The 15,385-nt window shown below is 47.0% G+C and overlaps 1 protein-coding gene across 1 annotated transcript in view; it reads right to left on the bottom strand.

Annotated features, from left to right (window-relative positions):
* Positions 1 to 7,240: 7,240 nt before the first annotated feature.
* The window catches only part of GORASP2 (golgi reassembly stacking protein 2), a 38,407-nt gene continuing 30,262 nt past the window's right edge, over positions 7,241 to 15,385 (bottom strand). Inside the window, exons 7-10 of the mRNA XM_025460140.3 lie at positions 14,643 to 14,766; positions 11,138 to 11,224; positions 9,959 to 10,069; positions 7,241 to 8,399 (exon numbers count right to left, since the gene is read on the bottom strand). Of these exons, the coding sequence (XP_025315925.1) occupies positions 8,041 to 8,399; positions 9,959 to 10,069; positions 11,138 to 11,224; positions 14,643 to 14,766 (681 nt within the window). The 3' untranslated portion in view covers positions 7,241 to 8,040. The remainder of the gene's footprint in view (positions 8,400 to 9,958; positions 10,070 to 11,137; positions 11,225 to 14,642; positions 14,767 to 15,385) is intronic.

The following is a 15,385-nucleotide window of genomic DNA, read 5'->3' as shown; positions in this document are numbered from 1 at the left end:
GGGGGCATGCAGTGGAGGGGAGCACCCAGGCCCGGGGCCCACGCAGGGGGGAAGCACCCAGGCCCGGGGGGGGGGGGGGAGGGCACGCAGAGGCACCCAGGCCCGGGGGGGGGGAGGGCACCCAGGCCCGGGTGGGGGGGCATGCAGTGGAGGGGAGCACCCAGGCCCGGGGCCCACGCAGGGGGGAAGCACCCAGGCCGGGGGGGCCATGCAGGGGGGCAGCTGCCGCCAGGCCCTGGGCTCACCCTCGGTGTGGGGAGCCGGGCCGGGGAAGCCAGACCCCGCGCCCGGCCTCAGGCTCCTAAGGCGTCTGCAGGAGCCGCGGGGCTCACGGGCATCCGCAGGCCTTTGCATTTTTATCTTAACGACCCCGACGCGCACAGGTTTACTTTATTTTATTATTATTATTTTTTTAATTTTTATTTATTTATGATAGTCACAGAGAGAGAGAGAGAGAGAGAGAGAGAGAGAGGCAGAGACATAGGCAGAGGGAGAAGCAGGCTCCATGCACCGGGAGCCCGACGTGGGATTCGATCCCGGGTCTCCAGGATCGCGCCCTGGGCCAAAGGCAGGCGCCAAACCGCTGCGCCACCCAGGGATCCCCGCACAGGTTTACTTTAAAACCGTGGGGCGGGTCCCGGGGGCTCAGCGGTCAGGGCCGCCTGCAGCCCGGGGCGTGACCCTGGCGTCCTGGGATCGAGTCCCGCGTCGGGCTCCCTGCGAGGAGCCTCTACCTGTGTCTCTCTCTCATTGATAAACAAATTTTAAAAATCTGTTTAAAAAACCCACAAAACTCTGCGGCAGGTTCCTCTTGGAGAACGCACCCTGGCTTTTCAGCATCTTCCCTCAGATAAACGTCTGCGCGGGCGGGGGAAGCGGGGGCCCAAGCCGGGGCACCCCGGCCACCGGCCGCCGAACGCCCGCACCCTCGGGGCGGCCCCCGCCCCCGCCCCGCCCCGCGGCCCTGCGAGGCCGGCCCGGAGACCCCGCGGCCTCTGACGCCGCGCAGCTTGCCCGGGCTCGCGGCGCCACCTGGTGGCCGCGGCGCGCACTGCGGCCGGGGCTCCCCCTGCACGCGGGCGGCGGCCGCGCGGGAGTCCCGGGCCGGGGTCAGTGCGGGCGCCGCGGGGACGGCCCAGCCCGGGGCCGGGCTCCTGCCGCAGCGCTCCCGGGCGGTGCGAACGGGCTTCCGAGCTGCCGCGTGGAGCTAGCGGTCCCCTGGCCGGGGTGCCCGGGGCTCGACGAGAAAGCTCCCAACATGGCGCCTGGCACCTGCGTCGGCGTCAGCTCGGACTGTGGATTCCTCCTTCTCACCAAAGTTCATTTGTTAGGGAAGCTACTTTCGCCTTATCCGAAGCAACTGTTTTTTTTTTTTTTTTCAATACATGTTAAATATATCGGTATTAAGATGAGAAAACCCAGTTTTCCTCCACGGGTCACCGTCTGCAACCGGGGCGAGCTCAGGGTCGAGTCCGCGCCCCGGTGCCAGTGCGGTGGGCGCCGCTCTCCTCCCCTGGGGCCGCGACGCCTCGGGCCGAGGACCCCGTGCACTGCGGGTGCCCCCCCCCCGGGGGTTATGTGTCTATGCACTAGCTGCCTGGTAGAGATCTGAAGTTGGAAAAATGAAATTCATCGCCTATGAGTCTACATGCCCTTATTTCTGGCCATCCCAGGAAAATAAAAAGAGAAAACAGAAACGTGGCAGAGGCCAAGGCGGGTGAATGCCTTGTTCACGGCATGAGCTCTTGAGGCCCTGGACTCGGCCACAGGAGCCTGTCGGAGCCCCCACAACCAGAGCATGCTCTCCCACTTAGGCTCCCCCTGCCCCAAAGCACACGGGTTGTGCAGCTGCTGATCCCCAACGGAACCATGTTAGAGGCCTTATGCCCCCTGTATGTGACGCTATCATTATTTTCAGAGATCTAAGTGCCAAAACCATGCGGACTCTTGGAGTCTCTGCTCAGCACAGCTGTCTGAACATTTAGAACATAGGAACATTTCTGGCCAAACCGATTTACAAATACAATATTGTAAATCAGTCACAGTGCAAGTGTCGCTGATAATTCTAACCTAGGGCCACAGTGACAGAGGTTTTAGTAGAGTCCTTTTAAATGCCGCTGGAGATTGCCAACCCCCCGCCCTCCAGGCTACACAGCCCTGGTTCCTTAGTCTCCCATTTCTCCCTGACATGGAAATGATCCCATTGTTTTTGTTGATTAAAAAGCAATTCAAATGTGTTTTTTAAAGATTCTGGCAATTCATGTGTGTAAGAGAACTGAGAAGTTCCCAAAACCCCACCGCCAGACACCCTAATTCAAATGCCCCAGAGATGCTTCCCCCACAACCTCAGGCAAACCTACTTGTTTCAGTCTCAAGTCAGGCCAGCCTCGTTGGAGCTGGGCAAATGTGAGCCACTTTCCTTGCACCAGGATTCGAGGCCATAGAATTTTGTTTTTCTTTTACAGGAGAAGAGATGGCAGGGAGGAAGGGGCTGAGAGAGAAAATCCCAAGCAGATTCCACACCCAGTGCAAGCCTGACTCGGTACTTGATCTCACAAACCTGAGATCATGACTTGAGCCAAAATCAAGAGTTGGAGGCTCAACCAACTAAGCCACCCCAGAAGAATCTTGTTTTCTGATCCTGAATCCTCTGGGCTCTGGATCATCTAACCTTTGAAGCCTCCAGTTTTTTCCCCATCCCTTCCAAAATAATACTTGAGACACTGCAAATTCAAATGCCTGTGGGCCAGGTAGGTGGTAGAAACCAGTAAGCCAGGTGGAGACTAGAGCAAACTGAAGGATTTAGGCTCATGGGGGCCCTTGTTTTCCTTGTGGACTGAGGATTTAGTGTTGCCAGATCTTGGGACTTTTTGAGAAACCAGAAATCTGAGTTTATGTGAAATTTTATTTGTAATGTTGGCAATCAATTCACATTTTACTATATACAGGCCAGTTCAAAGGAACCATGTCTGGGAGGGAAGCCTGTTTGCTACCTCTTCTTCACCAGATTGTCCTGGAAAGTGGCTTTGCAGGGCTGGCTCAGCAACTTGCTTCCTTTTTTTTTTTTTATTAAAGAAAACCAAAAGTTTATCTATTTATCTTCTTAAGTAATCTCTACACCCAATGTGGGATTCACTCTCACCACCCCAAGATCAAGAGTTGCACACTCGGGATCCCTGAGTGGCGCAGTGGTTTGGCGCCTGCCTTTGGCCCAGGGCGCGATCCTGGAGACCTGGGATCGAATCCCACATCAGGCTCCCGGTGCATGGAGCCTGCTTCTCCCTCTGCCTGTGTCTCTGCCTCTCTCTCTCTCTCCCTGTGTGACTATCATAAATGAATAAAAATAAAAAAAATAGAGTTAAAAAAAAAAAAAAGAGTTGCACACTCTACTGAGCCAGCCAAGCACCCCTTGCTTCCTTGTTCATCCCACCAGCAGTGAGCACGTACTGTTGTTTTTTAAGAATTTATTTATTTATGAGAGACAGAGGAGAGACGAGAGACGAGAGACAAGAGACGAGAGAGAGAGAGAGAGAGAGGCAGGCAGAGACACAGGCAGAGGGAGAAGCAGGCTCCATGCCGGGAGCCCGACGTGGCACTCGATCCTGGGTCTCCAGGATCACACCCCAGGCCAAAGGCGGCGCTAACCCGCTGAGCCAACTGGGCTGCCCGCACATACTGTTAGTATCCTGAGTCCCAGTGGCCTTCGTGGAACAGGGGAATTCTATTGCCAGGAAATACTGTGCAACCTGAACTGATAACACTGAAAGTCCCTGGGGCCCACCTCCACCAGTGGATGGTTTCCTCATGCTTTGTTTGAACTGGCCAAGTGGCCAGAGGGCACCCACATTCGCCTGATTCCCTGGAGAGGTGGCTTTTTCTGCACACAGCCCTCAGCTGCTCTATAACAGATGCAAGCTCTGTCCCTGGCCTCCCACAGCTGGGGGACCCCACTGCCACCGGCTGCCTCTGGGAGCAGGGCATTCTCTACCCCCCCCCCCCCCCCCCCCCCCCCGGGGCCCAGGATGCTCCCAGCCTGAGAGCCAGCCCACCTGCTCTTCCACTGGCCTGTGCTTCTCATGCTTGGCATTGATTCCCTGGTCTTCTATTTACTCAAACTGGCTTTTATGCAAGGCGCTTATAAAGGAATGCGTTGGTTAGCAATGCGGGAAGCTGTTCTTCCTAGATCTAAGGCAAAAAAGTATCAGCAATAAAATAATAAGCAATAAATCGTCTCTTAACATGGGCATTTTGCTAAGTGGGAAAACATCTTAGTAGACAATGACCCTTTATGTTGTCTTATTACCTCCACAAGTTCTGGAACAGTCTGGTTCAATCACCCAGGCGGTGTGGGTAGGTGCTGCTACCGGTAGCAAGGGACAGGACAGGTTCAGTGTGGAGGAGAAATGTCAGTGTTTAGTGGTTCCCATGCCCTGGGAAGCTTCTTAAAACTCCCAGGGCCCAGGAATCCATATTCTAATCAAGGTGATTCCAACTGCAGCCGGGGGTTGAAACACTTACTGGGTGCTCAGATAATTAAAGGGAAGGCTTTCACCTTCAGGCCAAGGCAGAGCCATCCTTGAACATTAGTTGGCATCTCACAAATAAGGAAAGTCCTTTTCCTTTCCTTTCCTTTTTCAATTATCAGGGAGTGAGCTAAACTTTACTCTTCCTGGTAAGTGTGCTTAATAATGGACTAAGGATAAAACAGGAACAAAAACCAAAGGGGGAGGCTGAAGTCATCACCCCCAGCCTTCGCTGTCAAAGGCGCCTCTGGATGGGGGAGCCTGGGTGGTGCAGTCAGCTCAGGTCAAGATCTCAGGGTCCCCGCTGAGCATGGAGCCTGCTTAAGACTCTTTCTTCCTCTGCCTCCCTGGCTCTTTCTCAAATCAATCAATCCTTAAAAAAAAATCCTTAAAAAAAAAAAGTGCCCTCTGGTTGACAGCAGCAAGTCTGTTTCTTCCATCCGCCCTGAAGCTCTTCCCTTCTTTTCCTTCATTTCTGAGTTGGTGGCCCTGTGGAGGGACCACTGCAGCCCTGGCTTTCTCACATGCACATCCGAGCTTGTACCCCATGGAGCCCCTTCAGTGACTCCTATTTTTAAGACAAAGCCCCAACTCCCCAGGCCGGCCCTCAGGAGCCCTGTGCACTCTCCTTGCCATTCCTTAAACATGTCCCTAACCTAGAAGGTCTCTGCCCTCTCCTTTGCCTAAGTAGTTCCTTATGTCAAATGCTGCCTCTCAGAAACCTCCCCAACTCCCAGCACCCTCACCACATGGCCTCTTCTGGCTCCGCCAAACCTCGGTGTGAACAGTGGTGCTGCATGTGGGCCTCACCGAGGGCTCAGTCCCGCTGTGGGTGCAGGAGGGCTGCTCACTGGGCCTCACTGGCTCCTCTTCTTCCTCCTCAGTAGTGGCTGAACACAAGGCAGGATAAAGACTTCGGTTCTCTGGCTGGAAGTGGCCATGTAACTCCACACTGGCCTGAAGGATATAAGCCACCGTACTGTGACAGGACACTTCTCTGAACCGTCCCCAAAGGAAAGAGGAAGGTACCTTCTCTGGCTGGAACAAGAATGGCACGGCTGACGCTGCAGCTGCCACCCGAGTCTTTGGCATGACCATGGAAATGGAAAGACCCTGTAGGCCTCTAGATGGGAGCTAAGGTCTCGGACGTTGCAGTGGACCAGCCCCGCCTCTGCCAGACTATCTCCAACCAACTATCTGAACATGGGAGAAATACACTTTATTTAAGCCACCATTATTTTCTGACTATTTGTGATAATGCAGTTTATTCCAAACCAATGTCCTCCCCCATCACTGCCTTGTGTCTCTCTTGTGTGCACTTAGGAATACAGTGTGACACAGGGGGTTCAAAGGGAATTGATGTCATGTGATCCTCCCCTCGTGGGCTGGCCAGAAAGCCCATCCCCATGGTGAGAGCAGTGTTTCTGGAGTGCCCGGAGGACTGACGCACCCCGACCCCCACCCCCACCCTCCCTCCCTTAGCACGGCCACAGTTAAGTGTCCTCCTGGCAGGGACACGACCTTTTACATCCGTGTTTCTGGCACCAGTACAGGATCTACTACCATCTAACACTTAAACAGGTTTTCAGAAGGAAGCAGAGATTATCTAAAATAAGTGCTTTGTACAAGAAGATTCAATGAGCCACCATAGGCCAAGTCTGTGCCCATCCTTCAAATGAACGCCAAGAACCCCTCTCTCTTCAGAGCTTAGGTTTTATATATGCGTATGGATGTTCTTCTGGAAAGACGGTCCAGGACTGTCCTTCTCAAATGAGAAGTGTGACCTCACAAAAGTAATCACTGCATTGGAAGAATTGCTGGGTTGTTTTTGTTTTTTAAATCACTTTTAAGGGATCCCTGCGTGGCTCAGCGGTTTAGCTGAGTGTGCTTTTGGCGCAGTGTGTGATCCTGGAGTCCCGGGATCGAGTTCCGCATGGGGCTCCCAGCATGGAGCCTGCTTCTCCCTCCTCCTGGGTCTCTGCCTCTCTCTCTCTCTCTCATGAATAAATAAATCTTAAAAAAAATAAAAATAAAAATAAATCACTTTTAAAGCTTAAATGTATTTATGTACTTTCCACTAAGGTATCTCCTGGACGTTTTTTAAAAATATGAGCATCTTTTAGAATGTAATAACAACTGCCCAACCTCCTCCTATCCTGGAAACTAAAAAATTCTAACATTTAAATACTTTTCCTACCTGTTATATGCCTGTGAAGATTTTTCCTGTTATAAGCTCTTTTTCAAAAAACAGGATTATTGCGAGAAATATTCTAGAAATATTTACAATGCGAACAAAAGGAGCTATGCTTAGAGTTGGAGCTGAGCTTTAAGTACACACCTGGCTCCAGAAGCGGATACACCCTAAATACTGGCTGGTGCTGGGCCCCCTATGAGGGCAATGGGTCGGTGCCACTTAAGTCTAGTTTCTGGCTGAGGAACTGCAGGTGAACCACGGTGCAGCTCCCTTAGGCATTCATGCTACCACCAGGTCAATAACTGATGAACCTCTTTTTTCTTATTTAAAAAACAGATATAATATGCATTTAATTTCATTCAATAAATCAATTCCACTTAACTTACCATCTCTTAGAAAACTTAAGAAAAAGCAAACATAAGACATGAAAAATTACATTAAAGATGTGTGACATACTGGAGAGTGACAAGAGCATACATGGTAATTAAGAGTCATCATTTAAATGCACCACAAGAAGAAAAAATAAAATTACTGTAATTTATTGCTGTATCTATGTTTTCCAGTAGAGCTATAATATTATAAGTAGCCACAAAGTGCCACCTTCTGGTTTAAAACTGTGCAACATCTCCTTTATTTCTTTTTAAATGCCATTTTTACGGTGGACGTATAAAGCAACAGCAGCAGTTACAAAATGTTATCTGAGTAATTCTGAGAGCTCTAAACAAAGATCTGTGTATAGGCTGAATAAAAAGATGTTCAATTAATAGTGCACATTGTGTAACTTTTAACAAACATCTTTAGTTGGAATTTTCATGTAAACCTTTAGAGGGATGTGACTCACAGAGACCAAAAGTAAAATAGCTTTTCCTTTCACCATTTAGTGAGGTGGTCTGCATTCTCAAAAACGATTTACAAAATACAAGAAATGTTGAGTGTGAGTACTAGGCATAAAATATTTCATTTTCTTACAGAAGGAGCAGCAGGGCGACAGGGAGCCTAGCGGATGCCCTGTCACCACCTTTCCCAAAGATGTATACCCCCAAGAATGGCAGTGGAAACCTGGCAGCAAGCCACTCTTACAATTCTTTTTGGTTGTTTTAAAATACAAGCACTCTGACACTTCCCAACCCTGCCTGTGGGCCCCACCCCGACTCGGCAGGCCCCAAGCCCACGTCCTCTTCCTTAGTTTTCCCCTTAGAATTATGTACAGGATGCCTACAGATACGGTACAAACTAGTGTGAAATTAATGATAGTTTGCATTTCCAGACACGCTCCCGCAGTTGGGGAAGCCCACCATGCCGCTTCCGAAGACCGGTTCGAAGTTAGGGTGACTCGGAGGCACTTGCATCCGTAACTGCGGAGACAGGCTTCTCGCTGGTCGGGGTGGATTCGCAGACTTTGTCCTCGACAGCGCCGGGGGCCTTGTGAGTGGGAGGCGTTGCATCCCCAGCAGGTGTGGGTGTGGGTGCGGGTGCAGAGGCAGCATCTGCCCTTGCGGTGGTTGTGACAGGGTCGGAGGGCGGGCTGCCGGTGGGCGGGAGGGAGGGCAGCAGCTCCCCTGAGCTTGCTGCAGAAGACACCTCTGGAACCAAAGGGAATGACGGGAGGAACTCGGATGGCATGGGGAGAGGTGCCATGCCAGACAAGTTTCGGGGAGGCAAGGAAGGAAGAGGTGGCAAACCTAGGACAAAAACGGCAGAGATCACACATCCTCCCAGCACTAAAAAAGCAGTAGTCATCATCACATGACTGTTTTAATTTGCATTTCATTAAGGAACTGAAGCCAAGGAGAGACAACACAAATCACAACCTCTGCGTATCCTCAGGCAGAAGCCAGGCCAGAGTTAAACACCCGTCACAAGAGCAGCTGGCCAGGAGGACCGGTTCTGGGCTTCTCCACTCCAGAACCTCCCCGTGGCTCAGCCACTCCAGAGAAGTGAGTCTCCCAGTCAGAACAGACAGAAGCACACCCAGCAGGCAAAGCGGCCACCCTCGCATAGGACAGGAGAACCCCGTTCACCCCGGCAGGTGAGGCCGAGGCGGAGCTGCCCTCTGGACAGACAGCAGCAAGGGCGGGGGGCGGCCCAGCACCCCCGCAAGTACCCAGCCTCGGGTCAAGCCCTGCGACTGACCAGCAACCATTACACCTGGTGGGTTTACTGTGACCAATAATACACTTCAAGCATTTGAACTGCAGAATGAAGAAAAAGTATTAGGAAATCAAGGAAAGGTAGGATGTACAACGCATTCAGAGCAACCACGCGGCTGGCAAAACCCTCAAAGCTCTTAAGAGTTTGTGAATTTGGGGGAAAGGGCAGAAGAAGACAAGAATACAGGGCATAAAAGAAAAAACAAAGGGAGTGCTAAGATAAGTAAATGGTAGAGTTTACAGTCTTCCTTTGTTTTTTAAACCACTGTGCTGAAAAGCAAACAGGCTAATGGGGACAGGGAATGCACACATGCAGATAGGGAGCGGCACGGCAGGGGCAGTTATAATCCGGACAGAAACAGGACAACGTACGCTCAGCGACATCACTCATGGGCCTAGCTACGGAAATTAGGAAATGACAGCCCTGACCTGCGGCCACCTCTAAGTTAAAGGTGATGTGGGTACTCATTAACCAGAAGAGCAGATTTATTGGGCCCTCTGCTGCTTCATTTCCACCAGTGCATTAAATCTGAGTGTAAACACTTGAATATTGGCTAGCTTAACTATTTGTAGCTAAACTATCTCAATAGTTTTGATGATAAAAACATCTGTTAATAACAGAGAAGATTCATCAAATAACAAATGCAGCCAGCTGAACGAGGATGAGAATCTCCCAGCCCAAGGTCCTCGGCCTGGCTGCTCCAAACAAGCACCACTGGCAGCCGCCCAGAACAGGAGAGTCATGGGGAGTCCATGCACGCTCACGGGGTGAGCTGCACATGCCTTCTGTCTGCAGCAGTTACAGCAATGCCCACACCACTGGGCTTTATTTCCGCAATTGTCTTTATGCTACTTGGGCTGTCAGGGTGCAAGGAGAGGAAAATGGAGAAGAGGCGGCCAAGGAGGAGAATCACAAAAATATTTTCTTTTTTTAAGCTTTTTAGATAAAAGAGATTAATATTTGTTTGAAGCAGCTGAAATCTGTTAAACCGATCTAACCTTTCCAGAAAAAAGTGCAATAGAGGATCTGCTTTCCTGGATAAAAGCTTTTTATTAGACAGAGTCCTAGGAAGGCAGGATGGGCAACATACCCGGGTTCACGAGTTCTGGTAAGCTGACGCCTGGCATGACGTGCGGTGTGGGAAGGTTGAGGTTGGGGAGGGCAGGTAGGTTAGGTAGTCCTGTTGGTAAAGGCATCAGACCTAGAGAGAAGGCAGAGAACAGAAGGTAAACTACTTCCTCTGGGGAAAACATTCAATCCTTGTGTTTTGAAAAGAATACTACCCACTTCAAAGTGAGAACACCAGACGTCCACTTACTGGGTGGCAGTTCTGTGTCTGACATTAACAAGAGCGAAACATCTCACTTAAGTGAAATGTCTTTCTGTACCTAAGTGATCTAAGTGATTAGATGGCTCAGTAGGCAAGTGTTAAAACACACGAGGACTTGCAGATCTGAGAGCCAGAATGACCACGGCCTGCGTGCCGTAGAGAAAGGGCTGATGGAGCTCAGCTAGTGCGGCGGTAAATGCAACTAAACAGAATTCTCTTTGATGGCTGAGGTTTACAGTCCCTCTGGCTTTTTAATATTTTGTTTCCTGAAATAATTTCAGACTTAGAGTTGCATGAGTAGTTTAAATAAGGAAATCCCACACATACCTTTCATTCAAATTCCCACGTCAACATTTTACCATACTTCTCTGCCACTGTGTATCTGTGTACACATTTTATTAATGGTTTAGTATGTCTGTGTAATGACATCTTTAGTCATACGATTAAAGGCTCTCACAGTACAAGTATATTTGATCTCTGAAATAATATTTGATTGTTATCTGATGGATAAAGACACTTGGTCTTCACTGGGAACAGTAAGAAATATAAAAATTTAACTTAATGTTAGAGCTTCTGAACAACCTAATATGGAACGCTTTCTTTCGGGACAGGATGCCTATTCCTCTGAAGAACTACTAGAGAGCCCCAACTAAGGAAGCACTGAAGGACAGAACTTTTACACATTCCTCCTTCCTGCCTCATGCTGCATTGGATGGGTAGCTGGCTGAGCATAAGGAGCCTGAGCTCAAAGCTAACAGCTGGTACCTGACAGCTTGTTGCCACTTGCTCTAATTTATCATAAAGTTACAGCAAAGATAAAATGAGATTAAAAGACAAAAAATCACCACACAGGTATAAGATTTTTTCACTGTTTTTAAAGATGCACAGTACTAGGAATGTTATTATTACCACATACATCTCTGGTCTCCTGCTGCTTACCTGGTAATGTAGTAGCTGGGTTCATTGGTGGCACAGAAGCGAGGGACTGGTTTACTTGTGGTGGCAATAATGGTACTGTTGGTACACCTAAAACAAAAACATGATCTTTAAAAAAATATCTAACAAATTCAGTTGATAAAGAATGGACAGATGTTATTAGGAGAGTCTTCAGTCCCCTCCCCTTCCCAGTATGGCAAGGTCTTCGTTCACTGGGACTTCATTCAGTCCTAGTTTCAGGCTGCCTCACTGTCTTAGCTGGTCAGCATACTTGGCCTGTGGCCTTTACTGAAGACTGTTACCAGAGTGCGGCCTAAGAGGGTAGAAGGCTCTGCAAACCCACTCCAGCTAAGCTCTCTGGACAAGAATTTTATACACACACACACACACACACACACACACTCCAGACCTAAGCAGGGCTAGATTAGAAAACTGTCTCAGAAATTCAGAAATGGGACTCAAAGAGTCTAGTCAATGTCTATTGGACTCTTGCACCAGACGTCACATAAACCTAAGGCTGCTGGGGGCAGTGGGGGCACATGCTCTGTGAAACCACGAATGCTGGTCTGTGAGAGGGGAGATGATGCAGATGGCCTGAAAAAGACAAGAGTATGCGGGCCTCCAGAGATGGAGAATGACCTGGTTTCCTGAATTTCCGTTTCCTCTTGCTCTTTAGGTTCTGTGACACTCCTCTGAAGTCTTTTTACTAACGTCAGCTTGAGGAGGTTACGTTCTCAAATGCAAGTAACTCTTAGGATACTAAATGATGAAGGTTATCTACTAATGTTTACCACCTACTCACTCATATGAGAGGTTCTGCTGTCCAAACAACGGGAGTAATGCACATGGATTCCAGATTCTGTCTTACAGAAATCTGCTAAAATATGGTAAGCAGAAATGAACTGTGCCTCAAAGTATGAAGCAACACTTTTCAGACAGTTAATTCTTTATTTTTCTCGTGTATTTTCTTTTCTGTAGCAATGGGAGGCATGTAAAAGTAGAGGAGGGTTCTTTGCTTTTATCAGATTCGCAGAAAAGTTGGGTGACCGATATGTTCATTCAAAGTTTTGGAGGGCACCTATTGAATATCAGACATTGTTCTAGGCACTGAGGCACTCTATAGCATAAAGAAATTACAAATTCCTACCTTCAGGATATATTCTGATGAGGGGCAGGAAAAGGGAGACTGATGTTAAAAAAGTAAAATACACAGCATGTGTAAAATGGTGTGAGTTATCTGCAGAAAAATCAAGCACGGGAGGGGACAGGAAACACGAGGGACTGCACTGAAAAGGTTGTACTGATTAACATCACTTCAAAATGATCTCTTCATTTTCTAAATTATAATTCCCAAATTTGCAAATCCAAAGTTTTCTTATTTTCTTAAAAACACTTTTAATGTTTCTACAGTTACTTACTGGGCTACTTTGCAGCAATTTAATTAAAAAAGACAGGTAAATAAAAAATAAAAGTGTGTCACGTTGCTAGAATATTCACTTTTTAAATTGATTTACTCAAAGTGAAGATGTTGATTTCAGTGTCTTCTGAGCAACTGATTTACATTTCTGTCTTTTAACATTCAAGAAGCCATTTCTCTACAGTAGAACAAGGCCAGGGATCTCAGTGCATGTGCTTACAAGACAATACAAGTGTAAGTATGATGTAATGAGGGGAGATTTAAAATGTCAAAAAGAAACTGAGATTTGAAGAGAGATGTCAGCTATTTCAAAATCAGAAGAGCTCTGATACGGCACTGGAATACTTAAAAAGAGAAAAGAATTATTCAGACACAGAACAGTTTGCACCTGTACAAGTCTATTCAGGAATAAACTAGAAGACCATCTGATGGAATCCAAGAGAAAAATCACAACAGACAAAAGGATTCCAAAGCCACTCAAATGAAATAAACTTTCGATTCCCTCCCAATTGATCTATGACTTGATATTGATGACATTCATATTTCATTTCCTCTAGGAAATGTTCTAAACCAGGATTGTGGTGATGACTGCACAACTCCATAAATTTACTAAAAAATCACTGAGTTGTATGTGTACAGTGAGTTAATTTTATGGTATGCAAATTATATTTAAAAAAAGCCGGGGTGAAAAACAGCAAAGAGTAGGAGGTACAGAAGCATGTCACCATAGTGCAAACTGGTGAGGCTGGGTGGTGGGGGTTCATAATACCGTGGTGTCTACTTTTGGCTATGTCTGAAATTTTGAATTCTAAAAAAATTGAAATTTTAAATTATATCTAGAACTTATCTTTGGGAACAAAAATAAAGACTGTGAAAAGGGCTGGGATTTGAACAAGGGGACCACGTACAGAGATCATACCTACATCTTGGTGAATGCATCTATTAAGTCCATTCCAAGACCAAGTAGAATATATTCTACTAGAACACAAATATTAAAAGGAGCTCAAGAGTAAGTATTAATGAAATAAAACTAAACTATGTCAGTATTTCACTTGGTCAACATTTATTGAGTAAAAATATACTCTTGGTATTATGAAGAAACAAAATCAGAAAACAGGTGTTTTTAAAAAAGGCAATGGAAAAATAAACTCTACAGAAATATCAAAATCTAGATCACGTGACCAAGCAATCCAATGCCTAGGAATATAACCAAGAAAAATGAAGACACAGGTTCTCGCAAAAACTTGTACACAAATGTTCATAGTAGCATTATTCCTAACAGCCAAAAAGTAAAAACAACCTAAATGTCCCACAACTGATAAATGGATAAATAAAATGTGGAGTCCATATGATGGAACATAATATTTAGCCATAAAAAGGAAGTATTAATATATGCTACCACACAAGTGAACTTTGAAAACATTATTCTAAGTGAAAGAAGTTTGTCACAGAAACCATGCATATCACATGAAATGTCTAGATTAGGCAAATCCACAGAAAAACAAAGTAAACTAGGAATTGTCTAGGCCTGAAGGGTTGGGGAAAACCGTGAGTGACTGATAGGGCATAGGGTTTCTTTTGGGGTAATGAGGTATTCTAAAATTGACTGACGTGATAGTTGCACAACTCTGCAAATACACTGAAAAATGGGTGATATAGTACGTGATTTATATATTGATGAAGCTGTTGGAAAAAACCTAAACCAAGGAAGGACTGTACTGGGTAGAACAAGAAATAAGGACAGGGAGGAAGACATACATGTGTCCACTGAGCAAGACTTAACCCCCAGGGAGAGAATGGTGTCCTGCTCACTTTTGTATCTCCAGTGTTTACTACACAGAGAATACTGCAAACATCTGTTGAGTAAATAGAGCAAGTAAACAGAATTTAAAGGTACAGTCCTGACTCTACCACTTTTCCAATCTAAGAGAAGCCCAGACTCTAAAATATACTGAGAAGAGGTTTAAATGCAGAGCATATTTACAATTTTCAAAGTACACTGGCATTAATTTTTAAAATTCTAGCTTGAGACAGAAAAGAGTATCATGTAAAAAGAAAGTAGGCTGAAAAGAGAATATAATTTCTTCACACCTGTACTGAGAACATTACTGACAGCTGGTGGAGCTGAACTAATAGAAAGTCCAGACAGACCCTGTTCAATTTCTGTAGTTCCTGGTGGTGACAAAGATGGGGGATTGACTGAGGACAGCTGGACCTGCCAAAAACGAAAGAAAGAAAAAATTACTCAAGTTCACTTGAAAGAAAATACAGATACTATCTTAGGTCCTACAGATACCTTTTTTTTTTTTTTTTTTTAAAGATTTTACTTATTTATTCATGAGAGACAGAGAGAGAGAGAGAGAGAGGGAGGCAGAGACTCAGGAGGAGGGAGAAGCTGGCTCCATGCCGGGAGCCCGACGCAGGACTCGATCCCGGGACTCCAGGATCACGACCCGGGCAGAAGGCAGCGCCAAACCGCTGTGCCACAGGGCTGCCCTACAGATACCTTTTTTAAAGAAAGTATGTATGTATGTATGTATGTATGTATGTATGTATGTGTGTATTTATTTATTTTTAAAGATGTATTTATTCATAAGAGACACAGAGAGAAAGGCAGAGACATAGGCAGAGGGAGAAGCAGGCTCCCTGCGGGGAGCCTGATGTGGGACTCGATCCTGGATCCTGGGATCACGCCCTGAGCCGAAGGCAGATGCTCAACCACTGAGCCACCCAGGTGTCCCAGAAAGTTTTTATTTAAATTCCAGTTAGTTAACATACAGCATAATAGGAGCTTCAGGTGTACAGATAGTGGGTCACTGCCTCCGTACCGGGTG

The sequence above is a fragment of the Canis lupus genome, chromosome 36 (genome assembly GCF_003254725.2).
Source record: "Canis lupus dingo isolate Sandy chromosome 36, ASM325472v2, whole genome shotgun sequence".
Lineage (NCBI taxonomy): Eukaryota > Metazoa > Chordata > Mammalia > Carnivora > Canidae > Canis > Canis lupus.
Note: the sequence above shows the minus strand (reverse complement) of the source record. Positions and strands in the feature narration are given on the sequence as shown.